Raw genomic sequence first — 23843 nt, forward strand, 5'->3', positions numbered from 1 at the left:
TCCCTGGGAAGGAAGCAGAGTTCAAAAGATGATTGACAGCATTCTGCAAGCAACTTGTGGGTTCAGATGCAAAACCCTAGCATTCAGGAATACTAGACGCATCTACAAGAAAGAAAGAAGATTATCGAGGTAAGAACCTAATATTTCTTTACTGTTGTGTGATAGCCAGAACTCCTTTGCCAGAAAAGCTGTCTACATAACTTCCAGAATGAACCCTTGTTCTTGTGTTAATTGTTTCTAGCAGGGAAATGGAGCCACCAATGAATGAAATCGAATTTGAAGAGATAATGAACAGAAACCAGGCAATTTCTAGTAGCGCAATTTCTAAAGCAATTGCAGGAGCAAGTTCAGGTGATTCTCATGGCGTTTATCTGCAACTGCTTATTTGCTGGTCTCTTATCTCTTTTGAAGGCCGCTTCTCTCTCTCTCTCTCTCTCTCTCTCTCATGTGCTTTGCATTTTCTTTGGTGCATTAGTTCTCATTTGTTCTCTTGTCTAGTCTTTGCTGTTTATTCCTATTTCCTCTTGTGTTTTCCAGTGTTTGAAAGAGAAGTTTTGCTGCATATATCTATCTTTTCTTTTCCTGTCCTCTTCCTTCCAACATTTTGCTAGTTCTTGTTTTCACTCTTTTCTCTTGTTTTTTGGCCCTTTTTTCATTTTCTCATATCTGTGTTTCAGATTTCTTCTTCTCTGTCATACTTTTTTTAGGAAATTATGGCCCTGCAATAGAAACACTGCTTACAGCTATCGCTGTAATAAAACAATCTAAAGTGTCGAATGATGAGCGTTGCAGAGTCCTGCTCACTTCACTCAAGGATTGCTTACAAGGCATTGAGATCAAGTCATACAGCAGTGGTGGCGGTGGCTCCTCTTCAAGCAGGTAAATCATTTCCTACCCTTTTATCACCCTATTTTATTTTACCTTTTTTCCAAGATGGCATCACATTTTATAGTCCTATTGTTCAAGACTTTGAAAAAGTGAGGTTTTGATTTGACAGGATTTCACTATTATAATAATTTATGGGTTTGTGTGGAGATATAATGTCATGAGAAGAGTAGACAATCTCATGCCCTATTTATGTTCCCTTCAGCTAAGGGCTGTAAAAGTAAGAAACATCATGGGTATTTTCTTTCTTATCAAGCAGCTTACTACGACAAAGATTTCTGCCCATTATTGATCAGATCTACATCTTATACACATTATAGAAAACTTCTGAAGACTTTTCTTTTCTCCAAATTTTTGGCTAATTAAATCTCTGTGTATTGCATTATCTTTGTATTTTCTCATAGCATAATCTTTTGTTAACCACATTGAACTTAGGGTTATGCAGTCTAGAAATTTGTTATTATTTTAGGTTAACATTGACTCACTGCTCTTCCTCTTTCCTTTCTCTTCTCTTCCTCTCCCCTTTCCTCTATTCTTCTTTTGTATACTGGGTTATTGAGAACAGGCTGTCTTGATACGTGAAGGTGACAGCAGGCAAAAGTTTAATGTTTTCCATATGAGAGCTTCTCAAAAGCAAAAATTATATGTTTTTAGGAAGCGTCATCGTTCTCGTGACAAGTCACCTAGCCGATTGCGGGAAGGCAGGAGGCATCGGGACATACTACATAGTGAGGATCGTGCAGAAGATTATTATGAAAGACATTGGGAGAGGGACAGAGAAAGGGACCGATATCGCTGACAAAGGTAACACTTCAGCATTCTTATCATTTTGCGTTCATATGATTTCTCAATTTTCCATGCAGATCTGAATTTTTGAAAAACCCTCAACATGTTTTATTTTGCATTACAAAACCAAGTGGCCCTTCCCATCATGCCACAGACTCTTACACTCTTTCACCCTATCAGTCTGCCTTTTCAAATACCCAGATTTTATCCTTGCACCTCCATCTCTGATGTCTTCTATAGATTGCATTCTGGGAACTTCACTCCTCCATCACCCTTTTCTATGGTACAGTAACATAGTAAAATGTAACAAAAATAGAAAGATCATTTGGTTCATCAAGTCTCCCATCTCTCCTACCATACGTGAGGGATACATCCCCAGTTGCGAGAGGCACCTACAAGATTTCTCTGTATCTTGACAGTCTTCCTCCTTTATATTCAACTGTCTTGGGTAGAGAAACATACAAGATCTCCACTTTGCTCCTTCCAGCATCCACATTTCTCAAGCCTAATCACAAATCTCTTTCCTTATATACTTATATTATTCCAGAAAAGTGGGTTTTATCCCAGGACAAATAGGCAGTATATTAGAACATAAGAATATCCTTACTGGGTCAGACCAATGGTCCATCAAGCCCAGTAAGGATATTCTAGATCACTATTCCAGATCACTATTACCTGGCCAAAACCCAAGGAGTAGCAATATTCCATGCTACCGATCCAGGGCAAGCAATGACTTCCCCCATGTCTTTCTCAATAACAGACTATGGACTTTTCCTCCAGGAACTTGTCCAACCCTTTCTTAAAACCAGCTATCCGCTCTTAACACAATCTCTGGCAGTTCCAGAGCTTAACTATTCTCTGTGTGAAAAAACTTTCCACCTATTGGTTTTAAAAGTATTTCCCTGTAACTTCATCGAGTGTCCCCTAGTCTTTATACTTTTTGATGCCTTCTAACGGGTTTAAGTGGTGCACTTTTGATGCAACAGGACCATCTCGGGCACTGATCCACACAATTGGTGCCTCCCATGTCTGGGCCCTGATCACCAAGTGGAATTCTATAAGTATTGCTGCCAGCTGTAAAAAAAAGATCCCTGAAGGCTAGACAACTCCAACACAAAAAATATTTTGGCTCGTCATCGAGAATATTAAGGATGTTCACCATCTCTGACTCCAAAGCTGAAGGATTAACATTGGCATCGAACAGGCATCAACACCCCACTCAATGTCTGCTTCATCTCCTTTGCCTCCAACAGGGACATATCAGAGTCTTCTCAGACATCAACTCCATTGACACATTCTGTTACGTTCTTTCCAGATTCCATGTGTTAGGTGTCCAATCCCTTCCTGCAATCCAGGAGTTGAAGAAATCCACACACTTTTCTGAGCATTTGCTTCTCCTACCTTAGATAGTGAGTTAGAGCCCCCTACAGTTTCAGTTTCTGCAAGCAATCCATGCAGAAGTCTTTTGAATTGCTCTGCTTCTTTTTCGCTTAAAGCTCGCCTTTTTCAGTGGCTTCAGCTTTCCGGTGGTCGTCTGTCGGAGGAAAGGATGCAGTCCCGTGAGTCCGGACTGCTTCACGGAGAAACTTTGGTGGATCTTTGGGGCGAGCCTGCCATGTGCCACCATTTTTTGACTCTGGGTCCATTCCCCTGGGAGTTCGCTTGCCCGCTGACCTTGTCAGGGGTTTAAGCGCAGGCTATATGCATCCTGAGCGAAAATCCCCCAGGTTTCAGGGCTGCATTTCCCACCCCCAGTTGCGGTCGGTGGCCATCTTGGATTTTAATTGATCTTTATTTCTGCCTCAAAACCCCTTGATTTGATTTAAAAAATTTTGGGATGGACTCCCCAGCCCCTAATATGTTAAATGTGTGCCTTGATTGCGCCAGGTCCATCCCTATCTAATTGGTTGATTCAAGTATCTTCCTTACAGGGCAGTGAACAAGCAACAACCACAATGGTAAATCTTCTATAATCTCTCGGCTGGATAATTTTTATTTTATTATTTATTTATTAAACAAATTATATACCACATACAACTATGCGGTTTCCATACCACATAAAACATCGTTAATCGTCCCTGTTATAATAAGGATAGAACACAAATTCAATCAATTCAGAAATACAAGCAAGCTTTAAATCATACATTGATGTCGGAAAAATTCTAAAAGACGATTATCAACTGAAATATACCTTAGCATAAAAAGGTGTTGGCAAATAATTGCGTATTCAGCATTTTCTTAAAATTATGGTGTTTAGGAAGCGTCATTGTTCTTGTGACAAGTCACCTAGCTGATTGCAGGAAGGCAGGAGGCATTGGGACACACTACATAGCAAGGATCGTTCAGAAGATTATTTTGAAAGACATTGGGAGAGGGACAGTGAATGAGACCTGCTCAAGAAGAGCAGGCTAGTGCCCTCTGAGATACTGGAGTATCTGGAAGTGTTTGTCAGTACTACACAGGTGAAAATGTGTTTCTGCCAGACCACAGATATTAAAGCTCCAGCAATAATTCAGTCACTTTTGCAGTAGTACAGTCCTCGGGCATGGGATTACACCTAGGTCCTTGGAAGTAGTTCCATGGGTGAGAACTCATGAAGCTTCAACAGGCATCACTACTCAAATCATTGGTCCCCTTTCTTGCGAGAGTATGATCACCAGTTATGATCAGCAGCCAGGCACAGTATGTATGATGCATCAGAGGAAAGGCCCTGCCAGGGCTGGTCATGAGCAGGCACTCAGAGTAGGTATGATGAAACAAATCTGAGTTATACTTTTCAATGCCTGGTGGCAGTGAGATAGACCGACTCGATGATTGATGCCTGGACATGTCGATGAAAAGAGTGCCAGCTGCGATGATGGTGTGAGCACCTGGAAGCATTCTTCGATCGTCAGTGATGCAAGTCTGACATCGAATGAGAGGATGAGTTCAAACGTCTGGATGCTATGGTTCTCCACACAGTGGGGTGGCTGCCATTGCTTTCGGGGCTTAACTTGGCTGGTTTTTCGGACAGCCAGGCAGCGGACCCTCCGCAGCCTAAGAAACACAAATCTAAGTTATCTAAGGGTGACTCTATGCTCCGGGGACTGATATTTTTTCTGACTTTATGAGATTTTTATGGTCTGAATTTCTAACCAGAGATTCTGCTGCTGGAAGTTCTCCAGCCTCCTCCGTTGGCGTCTGAGGGCAGCAGGCGCCCTCAGGGAGCTCCCCTCCTCCACCTGTTCCTCTTTCGATTCTTGTTCTAGGGGATCCGGCAGCTGATCCTGACCTCTCTGATCCTTTGTTTGATAGTGCAGCTCTTCCCGGATTGGGGGATCTGGACTTGGGTACTGGATCCACTGATCCCTTAGGGGCTCTGGATCCTGGTGATGATCTGACTGTGCTGCGCTTATTTAAATTTGTGGCTTTGCCTGATCTGATTGCTGTATCTTTGCAGGAATTGAAATTGGCCACTCAGCCAGTTACTTCTACTACTTCTTCTCCCTGGCTTTGCAGTGTGCGCTCGCAATCTGCAACCTTTCCATGGTATCCAGATATGAGTTGTATGGTCTCTGAACAGTTTGACTCTCTAGAAGGTCCTTTTAGAAATGCTAGAGCTATGTCCCATTTGTATCCTATAGCGCAGGCATGCCACCAGCTTCTGGGTCAGGCCAAGGTGGATTCTTGGTGGCTCAGGTGAATAGGCGCACCTCTCTTTCCAGTGATGGGACGTGGTGTTGAAGGATATGCAGGACCGCTGTGTGGATGAGGTCCTCAGGAAAATTTTTGCGACAGCAAATTTAGGCATTAAGACAGCAGTGGCGACATCGGTTGTGTACGCTGGAGACTGATTTGATGGAGCCTCCTCCTCAACTTCTGATGGCTGGGACAGATTACATGGCAGATGCCTTGTATGATCTTTTGAAGGTGTTGGCAAAGATGTCAGCGTATCCTATTTCGGCACACCGAATGCTTTGGGTTCGGCAATGGGCTGGTGATTCCACCTCCAAGGCAACTTTAGCATGGCTGCTTTTCAAGGGCAGTTGTTACTTGGTAAGGGACTGGATGACCTCATGGATTCGGTAGTGGACCATCGCCTGAAGACCCTACCTGATAGTAGAGCCAGATCCTCCAGGGGTTCTGGGTGTTTTAATTTTCGTGGCTACAGGCAATATGTTTCTTCTTCGTCACAGAGATCCCAGGGTCGGTATGCGGGCTATAGGCGCTCCCAACCTTTCACTGCGTGTCCTGCACGACCTGCCTGAAAGACACAATGAACCTAAGGAGCCGCATGCCCCTCTGCAGATAGGGGATCGGCTCTTGGAGTTTCTGCCTGCCTGAATGTGCATTACAGTAGAGCAGTGGGTCTTGGAAATTTTTCGGTCAGGCTGCAAGCTGGAATTTGCCCAACCTCTGTCAGAGGGCCGTACTATGGACAGATTTGGCTGAAGGCTATATCAAAATTCCATGTTGGCCAATAGAGCTGTCACTTATAATTTCTATTTTTCATGCTACTTGAAACATCTCATGAAGCAGTTACCTGCATATCAGAAATATATTCCCTCTCATAAGTTGAAGGGTTTCCAACATCTCGTGAGCATTACCCTTCAATTAAAAAAGTATCTGTTTCGCTCAGCTTATGACATCTTTGAGCTCACGTCTAGGGCCTCTTCTATGTCTGTGGCCATGAGAAGGCTGGCATGGCTTGGAGTCTCGGACATAAACGTTAACCTGCAGGACAGACTGTCCCTTTCTTAGGAGATGAGTTTTTTTTAGCCTCTGCAGATACAGCGACTCAAAAACTCTCGGCTCATGAGACTCGAAGGGACACCTTAGTTAAACCTAAGTCAGACCTGCTTCCTCTTATCAGAGGCGTTTTTCAGCCAAAGCCTCTACTCCAGTAAAGCCGCAGCAGGAAAAAACAAAAGCAGCAGCGTCCTCCCAAGGCTCAACCTGCTGCTCCTGCTAAGTCAGATCAGTCTTTTTTGACCTGTTATCAGAGAGCATAGTTACAATCCCTCTGCTTCAACCTCAGCTAATCGGAGGTCGCCTTCAAATTTATTTTCAACATTGGGAACTCATCACTTCCGATCTCTGGATTCTACAGATCATTCAGGAGGGTTACTCACTACAGTTCACTACCCTCTCTCCAGATCATCTTCCAAGAGAGTCTGCTTTCAACACTCGACAGACAGTCCTCTCTTCTTCAGGAGGTTCAGTCCCTTCTCCTCAACGCCATCAAAGGAGTTCCTGTAGATCAAGGGTTTTACTCCCGTTATTTTCTGTTGCCAAAGATCAACCAATCTTAGATCTCAGAGCCCTCAACAAGTTTCTGGTCAGAGAGAAATTTCGAATGCTATCTCTGGCCACTCTATATCCCCTCTTGGCTCACAACGATTGGCTATGCTCTCTGGATTTCAAGGAAGCCTACACTCATATCCCAATTCACCAGGCTTCCCAAAAATATTTCAGATTTCAAGTGGCTCACCACTACTTCCAATATAAGGTCCTACCATTCAGCCTGGCATCTTCTCCCAGAGTCTTCACGAAGTGCCTCGTTGAGGTAACAGTGGCCTTGAGATCTCAGGGTCTTCACGTATTTCCCTATGTAGACGACTGGCTTATCAAAAACCCTCCATGTCAAGAAGTTGTTCTAACGACAAATCGCACCATCTTATTTCTCCAGAACTTGGGATTCGAGATCAACTTCCCCAAGTCACAGCTTCAGCCGTCTCAAAGGTTCCAATTTATATGGGCTCTTCTCAACACCAATCTGAGAGCATTGCTTCCACAGGATCGTCAGGATACTTTAATTCAGCTTCGTCATCAAGTGGACCAACTCAGTCCATATCTGCCAGACGAATGATGGTACTTCTGGGCCACATGGCATCTACAGTCCACGTGACTCCTCTCGCGAGGTTCCATCTCAGAACACCTCAATAGACTCTAGCCTCACAGTAGTCTCAAGCGACAGATCCTCTTTCGCAACACATTTAGAAACATAGAAAAAAGCAGCAGAAAAGGGCTATAACCTAACCTCGTCTCTTTGACGGTCGCTGCAGTGGTGGATGTTTTCATCCAATCTCTCCACGGGTCTACTTTTTCGCATGCCCCCTCATCACAAAGTTTTGACCACGGATGCGTCAACTTATGCCTGGGGGGCACATCTGGATGGTCTTCAGACTCAAGGTCATTGGTCCAACCAAGAACAGAAGTTCCATATTAATCTTCTGGAACTCAGAGCAATTTATTATGCTCTCAAAGCTTTCCAACATCTCTTGACAACCAAGTCCTCTTGCTTCGCATGAACAAGCAAGGAGGCAGGAAGCTCAGAAATCTGGCTATGGGTGACTGCTCAGAATATCTATCTCAAAGCAGTCTACATTCAGGGGAAACAGAATTACTTAGCAGACAAGCTCAGCAGAATGCTTAAGCCTCACAAATGGATGCTCAACTCGGCAGTACTCCATCCCATCTTCGCTCAGTGGGGTACTCCTCAAGTGGACTTGTTTGCATTATTTGGAGTAAGTTCTAGCTATTCTTCTACATTCTAAGAAGCCGGCTACGGTCACAGTCTATGCTAAGGCTTGGAAGACTTTTCAGCAATGAAGTGCAGAACAGAACGTAGAGCCTTTTAGAACCTTGATTTCCACAATCCTATCACTTTTTCAGGATGGTTTCATAAAGAGCCTGGTGCTTGGCCCCCTCAAGGTACAGGTGGCAAGCTTCTCGTGCCTTATGGCTAAAGTGGCTCCCCCATCTTGATGTGTCCAAGTTTCTGAAGACAATGTAGCGTTTGCATTCTCCCGTGTGACAACTATTGCCAACATGGAATCTAACATTGTGCTATGGGCCCTCAGTAGAGCTCCGTACGAGCCCTTGAAAGAGGCATCACTGAGGGATATGACTGTCAAGATGGTTTTCCTGGTAGCTATCGCCTCTACCAGAAGGGTTTCAGAGCTTCAGTCTCTGTCATGTAAAGAGCCATTCCTCAAATTTACAAAGACGGATGTGTGTCTATGCACAATGCCTTCCTTTCCGTCAAAGGTAGTGTTGGTGTACCATGTCAATCAGTAAGTCTGACAGGTTACAGGGGTGAAAAAAAGGACAAAGTTTTGAAATTACTGGACATGAGGAGAGAAGTTCTCCGTTATCTTGAGGTGACGAATGATTTTCGTCTTTCGGATCATCTTTTTCTGCTCACCAGTCCTGGCAGACTGGGAATGCCAGCATCTAAGACTTCTATTTCCAGAAGGATCCACATGGCTATTTCATCTGCGTATATTGGCTTTGGTAAACAGCTGCTAATCTCCTTAAAGGCACATTCCATCAGAAATGTGGTTTCTTCATGGGCAGAATCCTGGGCAGTTCCACCTGAGGAGATTTGTATGGCAGCTACATGGTTCACTATCCATACTTTCACAAAGTTTTATGGAGTGAGCATGACAGTGCAAATGGATGTCGCTTTTGGGTCTTCGGTGCTAGCAGCAAGCTCATCTGCCCTGTCTTAGACTTAGGAGACAGCTTTGGTATGTTCCACTGGTCAAGACTCATGTTCCTTTTGCACTGGAAGGGAAGATTAGGTTCTTACCTCGATTATCTTCTTTCCATATAAAGGAGCATGAATCTTGATGCCCACCCTGTCAGATATCAATTTAGCCTGCTTCCTATCTCAAACATGTCTCTATGTCTCCAAATGCTTGCCTTAGAGCAGCCAAGAGTATGAAGATGATTGTTTTTCAACTGTCCAGCAAGCACAATAAGTGATGTGTTAGCTCGCTATGGCAAAGTCTGTGGGAGAGCCTATAATAGCTGTATAAAGTGCTGGTTGCACTAAGGTAGGTATTTAGTTTGGGTCTACTTTGCTTGTATGAAATTTCATGGTGTTTAATTATCTTTGTTGCAGAGCAAAAAAGACTTGATTTGGTCAGGGAGTTCCCTGTGCCCTTCTTGTTATTTATCATCTTTTAGGGGTGATCAACTGCTTTGTTACAAACTGAGGAGATGGGGACTGCCTACTGACACAAGGAGGCGGAGCTGAAAAGCTGTAGATGATTCCTTCTGCAAAAACGTGCGGGTAGAGGTGAATAACCCACTGGTCAAGACTCATGTTCCTTTATACTGGAAAGATTATCAAGGTAAGAACCTAATTTTCCGTTTCCTTTATAACCAATTTATGACCATCTCTGGGAAAAAGTGACTAAAGTTGCCAGAAACAAAAAAAATAAGATTTTAACGAATTCTGTTAGGGCAAACAATATGTAATACAACAATCCCCAAATCCTAAACCCTATCCTTTTATGTGAAAAAAAATGAAAAAGTTACAGAAGTTAAAACACATACCGTGTTTCCCCGAAGATAAGACAGTGATGCAGCACAGGGAAGGCCCCGGTAGGGAAGGCAACAAAGCAGCCTGTTCAGAGTGCTGCCGCCAATGCTGAAGGGAGCAGTGATACGGTATATTGGTTTTGCGGTGGGAGGGTCAGCAGAGTTCTGCTGTGCGAGGGGATGGAAAAATGCTGCACATTGGGGGGGGGGTTGTGCTGCCACCGGCGAATCGGGCAGCACGACTGTCAGGAGGGATGGAGTTGGGGAGTGTCGGGGCATTTGGGAGAGGTTTGGGGGGTCTAACTAGGGTTTATTTTTGGAGTAGAGCTTATATTAGGACCCTGAAAATCATGCTAGGGCTTATTTTCGGGAAAACACGGTAACATTCTCAGATGGGTGGAGCTTATTTTTGAAGTTTGTAAAAATAACTTTCTTACCAAATCCATTTATTTGTATATATGAAGAAATAGTTCAGGCAAAATATCAGTTAAATTGGTGAACATTTACTGGTAGTTCAACACTGATGTTCTGATGGAATCAAATAGTAATAATTCCACAGTCCGAGTAAAGTATTCTTGAATATGGGCAGTTGTGAACAAAATTAGGCTGTCGGTATTTTGTAAACTACAGTGGAACATGTAACTCTTTATCATGTCACCCAGAATGCTTACATTACACGCTGAAACCGTGGATTGAAGACAAAGTTTTATTTTATTTTTCTTTCCAGCTTATGATTTATCTTTAATCTTATCTATTGTTTTGCCTTTTGTCTTTGTTTTGTTCTATTTCTATCATTTAAATTTCTCCAGAATTCTACTGTTCAACGACTCCCCCTTCTGCTTCTATTCCTTTCTTTCCTCTCTTCTACCTCCCAAAGTATTTAGATCAATGCCGTCTTGTTAAAATGTTTATTTTATTTTTATTTATTTTTCCTCTAACTCTACTTTTCACTTCTCTATTACCCTCCAGGTACTTTAGTTAGATTGTGAGCCTTCGGGACAGTAAGGGAATTTTTCAAGTACCTTTCTTATTTCTAATCTTAATGTATATTTTCTGTAAACCGCTTAGAACCTAACGGATGTAGCGGTATATAAGAAATAAATTACATTACATTACATTATTTTTGCTGCACATGGCAACATTCTGGGAAGGGAGGGGCATGAACCGCACCTTAACAATGTTCAACTAGGCTATTGGTGCAAACTTTTATAAAGGAGCCTGGGGGAAAGCCAAAGTCTCTAATGAATAAAATACATGTCTGGGTCTAGGACCTGACCTGGCTGGATTGCCCCAAAAGCAATCTCCGTCAGCTCCTTACTTATTTGGCCCTCGGTGCCTCCACCTGGGGAAAAGAGGTGTTAGCATGTGGAATGACCCTCCTCTCCCCCCAGGAAAAATCTGAGAAAAACTGAAATAGGTTTTAGTGAGCCAGTTACATAGACGTTCATATATCCAGAAATGTGAGAGTCACGAGAAGACTTCCAGCAGGCTACGGAGACAGTGCGTGCCATTTAAGTCCTGTCTGGTGGAATGATGAAATACTTTGACACCTACCAGATAGGATCTGGGTTTCCTATTACATAATAAACCATAACATGATCACCCATCCTTCTCTCCCCGTTTCTCATCCCCCCACCCACCCATTGGAATGCTTTTGTTTCACATATATATTCTGATATATGTTATCATTTGCTCATTTCTGACATGAAGAAGGAATTGCCTTCAAAATCTATTTAAAACATGTTTTAATTCAATAAAAGAAAGCTATCATATTTTCTTCGTTTTGTTTTATTTCTATTTATGTAGTGGAGTAACACGGCTACCACAGCATTTTACTCTAGATAGCAAGAAACTGACCTTGACAGGCCTGTTGCTTTTCTACAGCATTGTTGCATTTTAGAATTCTATGTGGCAAATGTTTGTCTATGTTACATAATTGATATAGAACTGATGATCTGTGAAACAAATTTGTGTTTCTACATTTTTATTATTCAATTTATTTTCGCTAACTTTGGAATGATTGATCTACCACTAGGTATTCAAATAGAAGGTTCAAACTTTTTGGTAAATATTTGTAGCTAAAGTGGAAGTGTTCTAGGAGGTAAGACCTTGGAAAATCAGCATGTATATTTTTTTCTGTTCCTTAAGCTCCACCCTACTGCTTATGAGCACATGACGTGAAAAATCAGCCATTCTCAACATTTCAAATCTGCTACTTTTACTCACCTTTTTCCAGAGACGGTCACATTTGATTTGTGTGTATTTTCGTTTCCCATCTTTTGCACTGCTCCTGTAGGGTATTCGTGTCTAGATTTCTAATTGCTTCTTTTCCTCTTTTGCAGGTCTTCAGGTGAACGTCTTTATTATTATTTTTTTTTTTGTTTGTTTATTTGAACGGGCTTGCATCTTGTCACCATGATAGGACTGAAGGATGTGGTGACCCTTTCAAATCTCTAGGAGCCAAGCCTTGAGCTTTGATTGTACATCAACTTCTCTTGCCAGGGATACCCATCTTTCTACACAACACAACTTACATCATTCTGTAGCCCTGTGTGTTCCCTCCGCAGTGGTGTCAGTGCTTCCTAACCCACAGCGCATTGTCAGCTTCTGTTATGATTTTACCTCTTCGAAGGAGTGGAATGTTGGTCAGATTTTTCTCTGTGTCATTTTGAGCAAAAATAGAGCACATGAATAGACACGTGGAGAGAGAAGACAGAAATGAGCACCAACTTGTAACTGATCTGAACTGTAACAAAAGCCTCTTTTCTCTCAAAAATAAGGTGGCATGGGGGTGCTTTGTGTTATGGATGCAGTGGTAACTGGATAGTGGGCAGCTCAGAGTCAACAGGTTTGAGTGTCTGAGGTAAAACAGATCATGGGCAATGCTGAAGTTCCTTAATGCTAGTAAAAAGAAATGGTTGTCACTCTCTCCACCCACTCACTATTCTACCTTCATTTTATGTATATTTGTATATTCCTCAAGATAGGGATTTCATAATCTGCAGTTTACATCACAACCCTTGGCAAGATTCACACACTTTGCTCATAGAATCCATTCTTTCAGACTTTTGCATAGATCTTGAAAATGACTTCTCTCTTCTTCCTCCCCCTGACCCCAAGATTTGATTCTCAAGAGATTTTTAGCCCAACACATCCCTCCTCCTCTAGGTTTCTAGCTCAGTCGGAAGTAGGCTGGGATCTAGCGCTATAATTCATTCATATCTACCTTTTTTAAGTCCACTTGGCCAGGGGCCGTTCACCAGGGCTCCTCCTAGAACATTGCCATTGTAGGCCCAAATTCTGTCCAGTTTCCACTGCATTATGTCTGGAACTTTGTCATCTCAGAGCCTCTTCTGGCCGGGGCACAGAATCCTGGCCTAGCAATCAAACCCAGGTGCTCTGCAGCATTTGTCACTGATTGGCCTAATCCTCTATATTTCCTTCCATTCAACATCCAAGAGGGCACAGAAGACGTGTGAAATGTGCAGGGGTTGGGCTGGCAGCTGCACCGTCTCTGTGCATCCCTAAACCCTCTCCCTTGACTTCCCTGTCTGTCATATTGATTCCTATTTGTGCTGCCTTTCCAAAATGTTATACCTCCTTGAGAGTCCTTTTAGTCCTCTCCATTTAAAGCCTTTTATTGTGTTATCATGATAGTGGGACATAAGGAACCCCCCAGGTCTTGCATGTGCCCTCTCTATCCTTAGCCTGGCATCTGCTTCTCACGCAGCAGCAAAGAACGTAGTTGGTTCTGCATTTTCTCCATGAGCAGTGACACTCGTGGTTTATATTGTAGTGCTAGCCCCGTATACGGTCACTAGAGCAGCTGTTCTGCTGGCACCTGTAGTCTCCAGTGAAGAGTGTGGAAAACTCTGGAGCCCTTGCATTAGATGTGCTGTTGCATATGCCATTGAGCTGGCTGCAGTGCATGTGCCGTAAACCCCAAGGGGCAGGGCTGGTTCTGCAGTATCAATGACATAAGGCACAGGGCCATTAGGCCACATGCAGTAACAAGTAGGGACCAGTTTCTCCTGAAGTTTCTCCCCGCACAGTAAAAGTCATTAAATTTTGCTCTGTCTTGCCTGGAAGAGGACCTCCTTTCCAGGTTGTTTATTTTCAGGAGGGAGGGGGCAAGAGGATGTTCCTGACAACTGTTTTGTTATCTAAAGGGGATACTCTATTGTTTTGAATAGTAAGCTTTACCTCTAAGGATGATATTGGCAATTAACTCCTTTTCAGGATGTTTTTATTTAAACATAAGAGGTAACTGTTCATGTATAAGAGACCCCCTTTGACTGGAGGTATATGTTTTTTTACTTAATGATATGATTTTTAGTTTAACTTGAAATAGTTTGAAATAAAAGAGCCCCCCATTGTAGCTCTTATCATTGACTTGATTTCTGTTCCATCTTCTCATAGGTTGCAAATTGTGTGTAATAAACTTGACGACATTGTCAATATTTTATAACACATTGTATTTCTTTCCATTTTGTAACGAACTATTTTAAATAATAAATGGGGTGCGAGCTGTTTGATGGAGTTTGTATTAAGTGGATTTGCTTGTGCAGGGGTAGCTTAGAGTCATTCTTTTGCTTGTATTCAGTGGCAATTAAAACTATGCAGTGCTTGTCAAGTTTATACTACTAGGTTCAGTTTTAAAAGTCTTAAACCAGTTCTGCTCATCTGTTTACAAAGGCATAATGTCTAATTACATCTTGTTTTGGTTGAATTTGTAATACGAGGGATCTTCATAAAGTTTCCGAACCTTTATTATTTTTTAAACACTATTAAATATCTCAAAAGCAAATTGTCACGTTTCCACATAATCACCCTGTTTTGAATGTCACAAGACATTCTAGGACGTGCACTCTTAACTACTTCTCCCACCCCAACCATTTTGTGCAAAAATATGAAAGGGCAGAAACTCTTTGAAGAACCCTCGTACATTTAAAAATATGATGCCGTCATTTTAAGAAATATATGCAAATGTTACAACAGCAGTCAAGCGCTGACCCAATCACTGAGTAGACTAGCTATCTGCCTAGGGCAGTGGTAGGCAATTCCAGTCCTCGAGAGCCGGAGCCAGGTCAGGTTTTCAGGCTATCCACAATATATATGCATGAGAGAGATTTTCATCTCAAGGAGATAGTGAATGCAGATCCATCTCATACATATTTATTGTAGATAGCCTGAAAACCTGACCTGGCTCCGGCTCTCGAGGACCAGAATTGCCTACCCCTGGCCTAGGGAGATACAGATTGGGATGGTGTTGATGCAGTAATCAGTGTACCTATGGAAGTCATGGTAGCTAATTTGAGAGCCTTAAGCATCTGCACATGCACAAGGCCCACCAGGTCCCCTATTCCCTTCAAACGTCCTATTTTTGGAATGGGTGGTGCCCAGTGGGACTTGAGCATGCACAGGTGCTCAGGGCCCCATGCCAGATGCTGTGTCATCTATAGACATATTGACTTCTACATAGGTACTGTCCTGGACGGAATAAGGAAGGGGAAATGCTGGATGTGAGTGAGTGACAGGGCACATAGCTGAAAGTTTACATAGGGTGACAGATGCCTTCAGGCAAACCCTACAACAGTCATTTAAAATAATAATACACATTTAATGACATTTAAGTCTAGCTTGCTTTAACACTGCATAAAGACAAAAAGGAGAAAAATTATGTTTTAAAAAAAATTGTACCTGGTGCTTGGGATTTTGGCTGACCATAATGTGAGATTCTTGTACAATCCCACTTTAATAATAATAATAACTTTATTCTTGTATTCCGCATTACCATGGAAGTTCTATGCGGTTAAGAAATAAGAGACTGTACATTTACAGCGAAGTTACATTTACAGTGATGTTACATTTACATTTTAGAAGATAAATTTACGGCAAAGTTTTTTTGTTTTTTTGGACTTGTGGCAACTTCGGAGAATAGTTAAGCTCTGGAATGCATTGCCAGAGGTTGTGGTAAGAGCGGATAGCGTAGCTGGTTTTAAGAAAGGTTTGGACAATTTCTTGGAGGAAAAGTCCATAGTCTGTTATTGAAAAAGACATGGGGGAAGCCACTGCTTGCCCTGGATCGGTAGCATGGAATATTGCTATTCCTTTGGCCAGGTACTAGTGATCTGGATTGGCTACTGGGCTTGATGGACCATTGATCTAACCCAGGAAGGCTTTTCTTATGTTCTTATGATGATGAAGGAGCAATAACAGAATCCTTGTATTCAGTATGAAAGGAAAAGCAGTGATGGAACTAAGAAACAGGATCCAACACTGGAGAGGAAGTAGAGAAACTAGTGTTCCTTTCAATCTGACATAAAAGCTGAGTAGAAGTTGCCACAAGCCCATTTGGTGGGATGATTTCTTTGTAAGGAAAGGATTAAAGCAACTAGGGCTCTTCAGCCTGGAGAAGAGGTGGCTTAGGAGATATATGATAGAGGTCTGTGGATAAATGTGACTTGCTTGTTTACTCTTTCCAAAAATACTAGTAGTAGGAGGCATGTCATTAAGCTATTGAATAATAGTTTTAAAACCAGAGAAAATATTTCTTCACGTAATGTGTAATTAACTCTGGATTTTTCTGGCAGAGAATGTGGCAAAAGCAATTAGCTTAGAAGGGTTTTAAAAAGATTTGGATAACTTCTTAAAAGAAAAAGATCATAAGCCATTATTAAGATGGATTTGGGGAAATCCACTGCTTATCCCTAGGATAAGCAGCATAAAATATGTTTTACTCTTTGGGATCTTGCCATTCTCTGTTGGAAACAGGATACTGAACTTGGTGGACCTGCAGTGTGTCCCAGTATGGCATCTCTTGTGTTCTTGGTAAGCAGAATTTTTCAACCCAGGAATAGGGTCAACAGAATCTGCATCTGCTTCTTTTGCCATGGCATGACTGCCCACCTCTAGCACCACCTACTTGAGCCTTGAGGTTGGGCCATGCGGTAAAATCAAACTCCAGAGATGAAACTGATGAGCAGTAATCATTTGGTTGTGATCAGCCCAATTATTACCTAGAGAAACTTAAGAATAAGAGGTGGGAACAGGCAAAATGTGAGAGAGGAAGAAAGTGACTGGAAAAGACTAAGTTCAGGAGATATTCTAAACATGCTAAAACATGTGTGTCCACTAAGTATGTTTTAAAAGGTAAAAGTATGTTTTAGCTGACTGTGTTTATGAAAATAGTTTTATTTATTGTGATATTTTACAGTTTGGTTTATTGTTCATGCTTTGTTGTCATAGTATCTGCAGAGCTCAATAATTGAAATGATTTAGAGAAGAATTATAATAACAGAAAACGGTAGCAGAGAAAATCAACAGGGTCCAGTGAGTCTGCCCATGAAGGCTACTTGGATTGTACCTGCCATGCATGCAGGTGACTCTCCCCATGCTTGTGTTTTTGGGATTGAATGCAGGGTTGTAGCTAGCAGCCCTCTTTGTACCACCAGTGGCACTATCCTCTCTGCTCCTGCACTTGCTCAGTTCATGTGAATATGTGGGGAAGTGACACAGTAGAAACATGTGGACAGTGCTGCTAGCTGCAGCAAGAAGAACAATGGCCTGTTCTGGCTGCAGGAGGACCTCTTCCAGCTGATGGGGCTTGGGGATCCCTACCAGCCGTAGCAAAGGTACCAGAATTTTGTGCCACTAGGGGGAGAAAGAGACATGGACTGCCCAAACTGGGGCAAGTAGTATCCAGGCCTTATGATGGGGATTTTCATTAAAAAAAAAGGTATAGTATGTAGAATTTTGAAATATGTGCAAACCTTTGCACCAGAATAATTAATTTTATGTTAAATATCCCCAGGATTTAAAATCCCAAAACTAAATTGTAGCTGTTGTAATTTTAAGGATTTACAGATTTTGGTTTAGCCTATGCTCTTGGTTTTTGACTACCAGGTGTTTATTCTCATTCTGAGCTGTTCAGCTTCCAAGCCTTCAATTCATATGTGCTGCTTCCAAAGACCAAACATGCTAGCAACCTCTTTTAAGGAAATGTCGCAATGTAACATTTCCCCTAGTAGATGCCATTTTTTAAGTTCAAAAATGTTTTATTTATTTTCAAGCATAGAATAAACAACGAGTAATGGTCATTTTAGTTTTTACAGTATCATGCATTCTTATACAATCCCGCTCTATTCCTGGACAAGTGAGTAGTCAGTCCCATCGCATGAGATCTGTTGTAAGAAGCTTCATTTATTTATTTTTGACCCTCCCCTCTTACCTCAGGGCTGGCCTCTGACATCCAGTTGTCTTCCTACAATAGAGATAGTAGGAGCTAGTCTTTTCTACTTGTGTTTGTTTTTTCTCTAACTTCAATATTTTTGCTGCTTTGCATGTTCATGCTGCAGAGATTCCCTGCAGGGACAGCTTTGGCTGCGGGAGATCGCAGACTTTACTGGCAAAGGCTTCTTCCAAGGGGTTGGCTGCTCTGCAGTGCTCCCCCCTGGACAGTCTGCATTCACAGATCGGGGGGTCAGGGGCCATTCCCTAGGGAGCATTGCTCACCCCAGGTTTGTCCACTAATGGGTTTGAGCGCAGGCTGTGTGGCTCCATGGCAGTATATCCAGGATCGTAGCTGACTGCATGCACAGTGTTTCTGGGTGAGGGACTGATAAGCAGTCAGAAGACCGGCAGTCCAGGTTCCAAGGCTTTTGAGGAAGAGGATCTCCCTGTAAGCTGTTAAGAGAGGTCTTTCCTCACCAATTTGCTTGACTTTTTTGAAGGTGTAAATAAACATGTGGATAAAGATGAGCTGGTTGATGTAGTGTATCTAAATTTCCAGAAAGCTTTTGATAAAGTTCCTCATGAGAGACTCCTAAGAAAATTAGAGTCATGGAATAAGAGGCAATGTTCAATTGTGGATTAAGAATTGGTTATCGGACAGAAAGCAAAGGGTAGGTTTAAATAGCCATTTTTCTCAATGGAGGAGGGTGTGCTGCAGGGTCCTATACTGGGACCGGAGCTATTTAACTTATTTATAAATGTGCTGGAAATTGGAACAATGAGCAAGGTGATTAAATTTGCAGATGACACTAAACTGTTTAAAGTTGTTAAAATGCATGCGGACTGTGAAAAACTGCAAGAAGACTAGGAAACTGGAAGACTGGGCATCCAAATAGCAGGTGAAATTTAATGTGGACAAATGCAAAGTGATGCACATTGGGAAGAATGATCCAAAATATAGTTCTATCTGGGACCTGGTTGTTAACATTTCAAAATTAATAAAACCTCAAGTCACTCAAATAGAGGAGAAAATAAAATGGATATTCAGAATTTGAAAATAGAAACGTCAGAGACTAAAAAAGCAATTGTTAGCATTAACCAAGAGTTATCTAAGACCATGAAACACTTATTAAAGATAACACCAATCTTGAAAAATTTTTCCCATAGTAATAATTTAAGATTGGTGAATTTTCCTAAGGTCTCAATGATCTCTCCTCGGGAGATGCTGAAAAGATATATGTTGGAAATTCTTGGACTCACTGAGGAAGTAATACCACCATTTACACAGGTCTACTATCTCCCTATTAATCAGCAGAAGGTTGCGCAGGAAACTTTGGATGTGTCCACTTTACTGGAATCCTCAAATAGTGAACGGCAGTGCCTGCAACTTTATTATTAACAGTGGCTTTGGTCCCAGACAAAAATTGGCTACGTCGCAAAGAATTCCCGTTATTAAAACCAGGAGTATTAGCCTTAGGGGCAATCTTTTATTTACGTCACCCATGCAAATGTATAGTTTATTATTCTTCACAGAAATATGTTTTCTTTGAACCTTTCCAGCTGACGGCTTTCCTGTCATTGTCACGCCTGGAGAAAGAAAAAGATAAGATCTAGCCTTAGATAAGTATTTTTTTAGGGACCCTGAGCTCATTCTAAATTAGCCGTGGCATTCTTCTATGATATATTATTTTCTATATTAAATCTGCTCTTGTTCCATCTTGATCTGTTGTAGAGGACTTGAGTTAAAATTTAAGTAAGCTTTATGTTGTGGATTCAATTCTGATTAATATGGTTATGTATTACTTAGTTTGTGTTCCTGATTTGATTTGATTAATTGGTTATGTATTTCTGACTTAAATTTTACTTTCTGTACAAGTTTATACTTGATAAATAATTATAAAATGATAAATAAATAATACAAAAAAATTATAATTACTGGATGCTAGGATCCACCTTGGAGGTCAGCACTCAAGAAAAAGATCTTGATGTCATCATGGACAATACACTGAAACTGCTCAATGTGCAGTGGCAACCAAGAAAGCAACCAAGATGTCAGGAATTATTAGAAAAGGGATGGTAAACAAGACTAAGAATGTTATAATGTCTCCCTATCGCTCAATGGTGCAACCTCACCTTGAGTATTGTGTTCAGTTCTGGTCTCCTCATCTCAAAAAAGATAAAGCTGCACTCGAAAAGGTTCAAAGAAGAGCGACCAAGATGATAAAGGGGATGGAACTCCTCTCGTACGAGGAAAGCCTAAAGAGGTTAGGGCTCTTCAGCTTGGAAAAGAGATGTCTGAGGGAGAGATATGATCGAAGTCTACAAAATCCTGAGTAGAACGGGTTCAAGTGTATCAAGTTTTTACTGCATCAAGATGTTCAAAGACTAGGGGATACTCAATGAAGTTACAGAGTAATACTTTTAAAACCAATAGGAGGAAATATTTTTTCACTTGGAGAATGGTTAAGCTTTGGAATGCATTGCCAAAGGTGGTGGTAAGAGCGGATAACATAGCTGGTTTTTAAAAAAAGATTTGGGCAAGTTCCTAGAGGGAAAAGTCCATAAACTGCTGTTGAGACTGCTTGCCCTTCATCGGTACTTGTGACTTAGATTGACCTCCATGAAAACATTGGCCTCCATATGTTGAGGAAAGTAAGATCTTGCTTTCATCATTCTCATTTCGCCATCCTTGTTCAATCCACCATCCTCTCTAGACTAGACTACTGCAACTCCATCTATATAAGCCTAGCTAAGAAAAACCTCCATAGACTTCAGCTAATTCAGAACGCCGCGGCCAAGCTTATTTTCGCAAAAGGCAAGTTCGATCACGTTTCCCCACTCCTCTCCAAGCTTCACTGGCTCCCAGTATACTCCAGAGTCCTCTATAAATGTGCCTGCTTAGCCTTCAAGATTCTACATGGCGTCCTTCCTCCCGTTATCCCACTCTTCTGGAATTCCTCAAACCCGCTCTCTTCTAGACCCTCCCAAAAACTGAAACTATCTTTCCCATCTATAAAAGGTGTATCCCGCGCAGGAAAACTTGGAACATCCCTCCCCTTTAGAACCACGGAACTCTGGAACAACCTCTCATCCCCGCTCAGAAATTCTAGCTCCTTCCAATCCTTCCGTAAACGCTTGAAAACTTGGCTCTTCTCAAAAATCTGATCACCTCCCGTTCTCTAGTACCCTGCCCCTCTCTATCTTCTCAGTCCCTCTCCTATATCCCTTCTTTGTAGTTCCTTTCCTCTCAACCTCTGTAAACCGTGCTGAGCTCTGCGCATGCGGAGATGGTGCGGTATACAAATCTAAGGTTTAGTTTAGTTTAGGATACTGGGCTAGATGGGACCATTGGTCTGATCTAGTAAAGCTATTCTTATGTTCTTATATTTTCTCCATTAAGCAAAAATAATAACAAATTTTTTAAGAAAAATGGAATTTTATGTAATCAGTAACTTTGAGGGACCACAAGATGAGCTTTTAATTTTTCTGATCAAGCGCAATCAAATTCATGGGAAAAGCTTCAATTTGCACAGTTTTTCTGAACAATCCTAATGTGTAGTGCTCCTCCCTGTTAACCTTGCACCACCCCAATCCCCCCCCCCAAAAAAAAAAAAAAAAACCCCGTCATTGCTGGCTATACCACTAGTTTACAAGTGTCTAATTTTATTTACTACTTGACACAAACTGATTAAGGCTATTGCTTATCCTTCATTTTTGTTTTATGAAAACAGATCAGACAATATTATTGTTTGAGCCTTGAATAAGGTGACCAGGTTACCCATTTTTGAAGGGAGACTTTTTGGCCAGTACAATCCTGGTTTTAAAATTGCATCCCAAAGCAGTGTAGTATTTGTAGTCCATTATTCTATCTATTGAAATCTGCTGTGGGTACCATAATGCACCAGGATGAGGTATGCAGAAATCCAGGACTGGCCAAAAAGTCTCACCTGAGTAACCTGGTCACCCTAGCCTTGAGGTTTAAGGGCAGAATGTGCAAAGCTCCAGCAGCTCTGTTAAAAAAAGAAAAAATACCGATAGGGAGTGATTTTGATTTTTAGGGTTGTCCTCAATACAAATAGCATGCAAATCATATGCACACTTTCTGCTGAGTAGCCCAGTAGTAGAGGGAGGAGCTGTGCCTGGCGCCTGTGCACAAGACTAAGCGGTAGCACAGCTCTTCTCACAGGCCCAGTTCCTGATCACCGGAGCTCACGAGCAATTTATGTTTGTGGGGTTTTATGATTAACCCGTTAATTTGCAGATGGTTAAATGGTTGCTTTACATAACTTGATGTTGAACGAGAGAGCAACAGTGCCAAGTAATGGGCATTTGGAGATGCAGATTAGAGAATGACATGGTGGCAGCTAGCCGCGGGTAGCCCGCTGAAACAGTGGGGGAGAAAAAGTGCTCACTGTGGGCATGAGGACAAGGCCATCCACCACCCCATGGAGCAGTGAATGGCCTCGTCCCCGCTGTTAAGGGAGGGAAGGTGCGCGGTCATTGATCACGCACAGCCCCCTCCCTCTGGCCAAATCTATCTTCCTCCTTACCTTCGTGGCGCTTTAGTAAAGAAATTTAATGAAGCCGGTGAAGCCTGCCTGCCGCAGTCTCGTATGTGTGGGCAGAAGCTTCTCCTCTGACGCAACTTCCGCCCACACACATGCGACTGCAGGCACAGGCAGGCAGTCTCCGCCGGCTTCAGTAAGTTTCTTTACTAATGCGCCGCGAAGGTAAGGGGGAGAGGGAGATTCTCGGGCTGCTGAAGGGCAGTGAGGTGTTGAGAGGGAAGGGTGGATGCTGCGGGGATGGGGCGGTGAAAGGGCCGGTGGTCCAGTGACGGGGACAGATTTTTTTTCCCATGTCATTCTCTAATGCAGATCTCCCATAAGAGCCATAGAAACACATGTTGCTTCTGAGCAACAATGCCAAATAAAGGGTTAAACCGTGATCTGGATGCAGCTGGTGTACATGTGTTACGTGAGTGTGTGTCCCTTGCTTAACAGCTGCATTCTGACCATAGGTGCTGGGGACAGACACACAAATAGCTACTGGCAACTTCAGACCTGCTGGAAAATTTTGCCCAGAAAGAGGTGGGTGTTCTTTTCTGTGCATTACAAGGAGTGCTCATTTTAATACTAATGAGCTCCTTGGAATGCATTTGCAGAGGGTTCTCGGTAGCTGCTACCACAATTAGTAGAAGCTCCCAAGAACCCTTTTGAGTATCAGAGGCTAAGTTGTGTTGCAAGTAAGGCTATCTATCACCAGTCTTACTTCAATGGCAAGCTTTTGAGCATCTCTCCCTAAGTGTTTAACTTCTGCTGAGTTCCAAGAAAAAAATGTTTGAAATCACTGAGGGGGGGTAGTGAATATCCAGAGATCTCCAGCTGAGGGTGCTGCTGTTCTTCTTATTGCCTCTGTCCCTGTGTCTCCAAAGCAACCAGAGGAATGATAGATACAAAGGCCCTGATTCTCTAAAAGTGCGTCCTGATTTTAGGCAGCTTTAGGCGTCCTACAGCTGTCCAATCAGCCAATCGGGATGCACGTTTTTTTAAAAAAAAAAATGCTCCCCAGGCAGGCCGCCTATACTGAAGGCGAGGCCCGCAAGACAACTAGACCCTGATTCTGTATAG

At 42.2% G+C, this 23843-nt stretch overlaps 2 protein-coding genes across 2 annotated transcripts in view; both read left to right on the forward strand.

Moving 5' to 3' along the window:
* The window catches only part of CPSF7 (cleavage and polyadenylation specific factor 7), a 50481-nt gene extending 35968 nt beyond the window's left edge, over positions 1–14513 (forward strand). Inside the window, exons 6-9 of the mRNA XM_033928090.1 lie at positions 242–351; positions 708–879; positions 1540–1689; positions 12324–14513. Of these exons, the coding sequence (XP_033783981.1) occupies positions 242–351; positions 708–879; positions 1540–1684 (427 nt within the window). The 3' untranslated portion in view covers positions 1685–1689; positions 12324–14513. The remainder of the gene's footprint in view (positions 1–241; positions 352–707; positions 880–1539; positions 1690–12323) is intronic.
* Positions 1–23843, forward strand: part of LOC117352063 (nitric oxide synthase-interacting protein-like) — a 742171-nt gene that overhangs the window by 717468 nt on the left and 860 nt on the right. The window lies entirely within an intron of this gene.

Source organism: Geotrypetes seraphini, chromosome 19 (genome assembly GCF_902459505.1).
Source record: "Geotrypetes seraphini chromosome 19, aGeoSer1.1, whole genome shotgun sequence".
Lineage (NCBI taxonomy): Eukaryota > Metazoa > Chordata > Amphibia > Gymnophiona > Dermophiidae > Geotrypetes > Geotrypetes seraphini.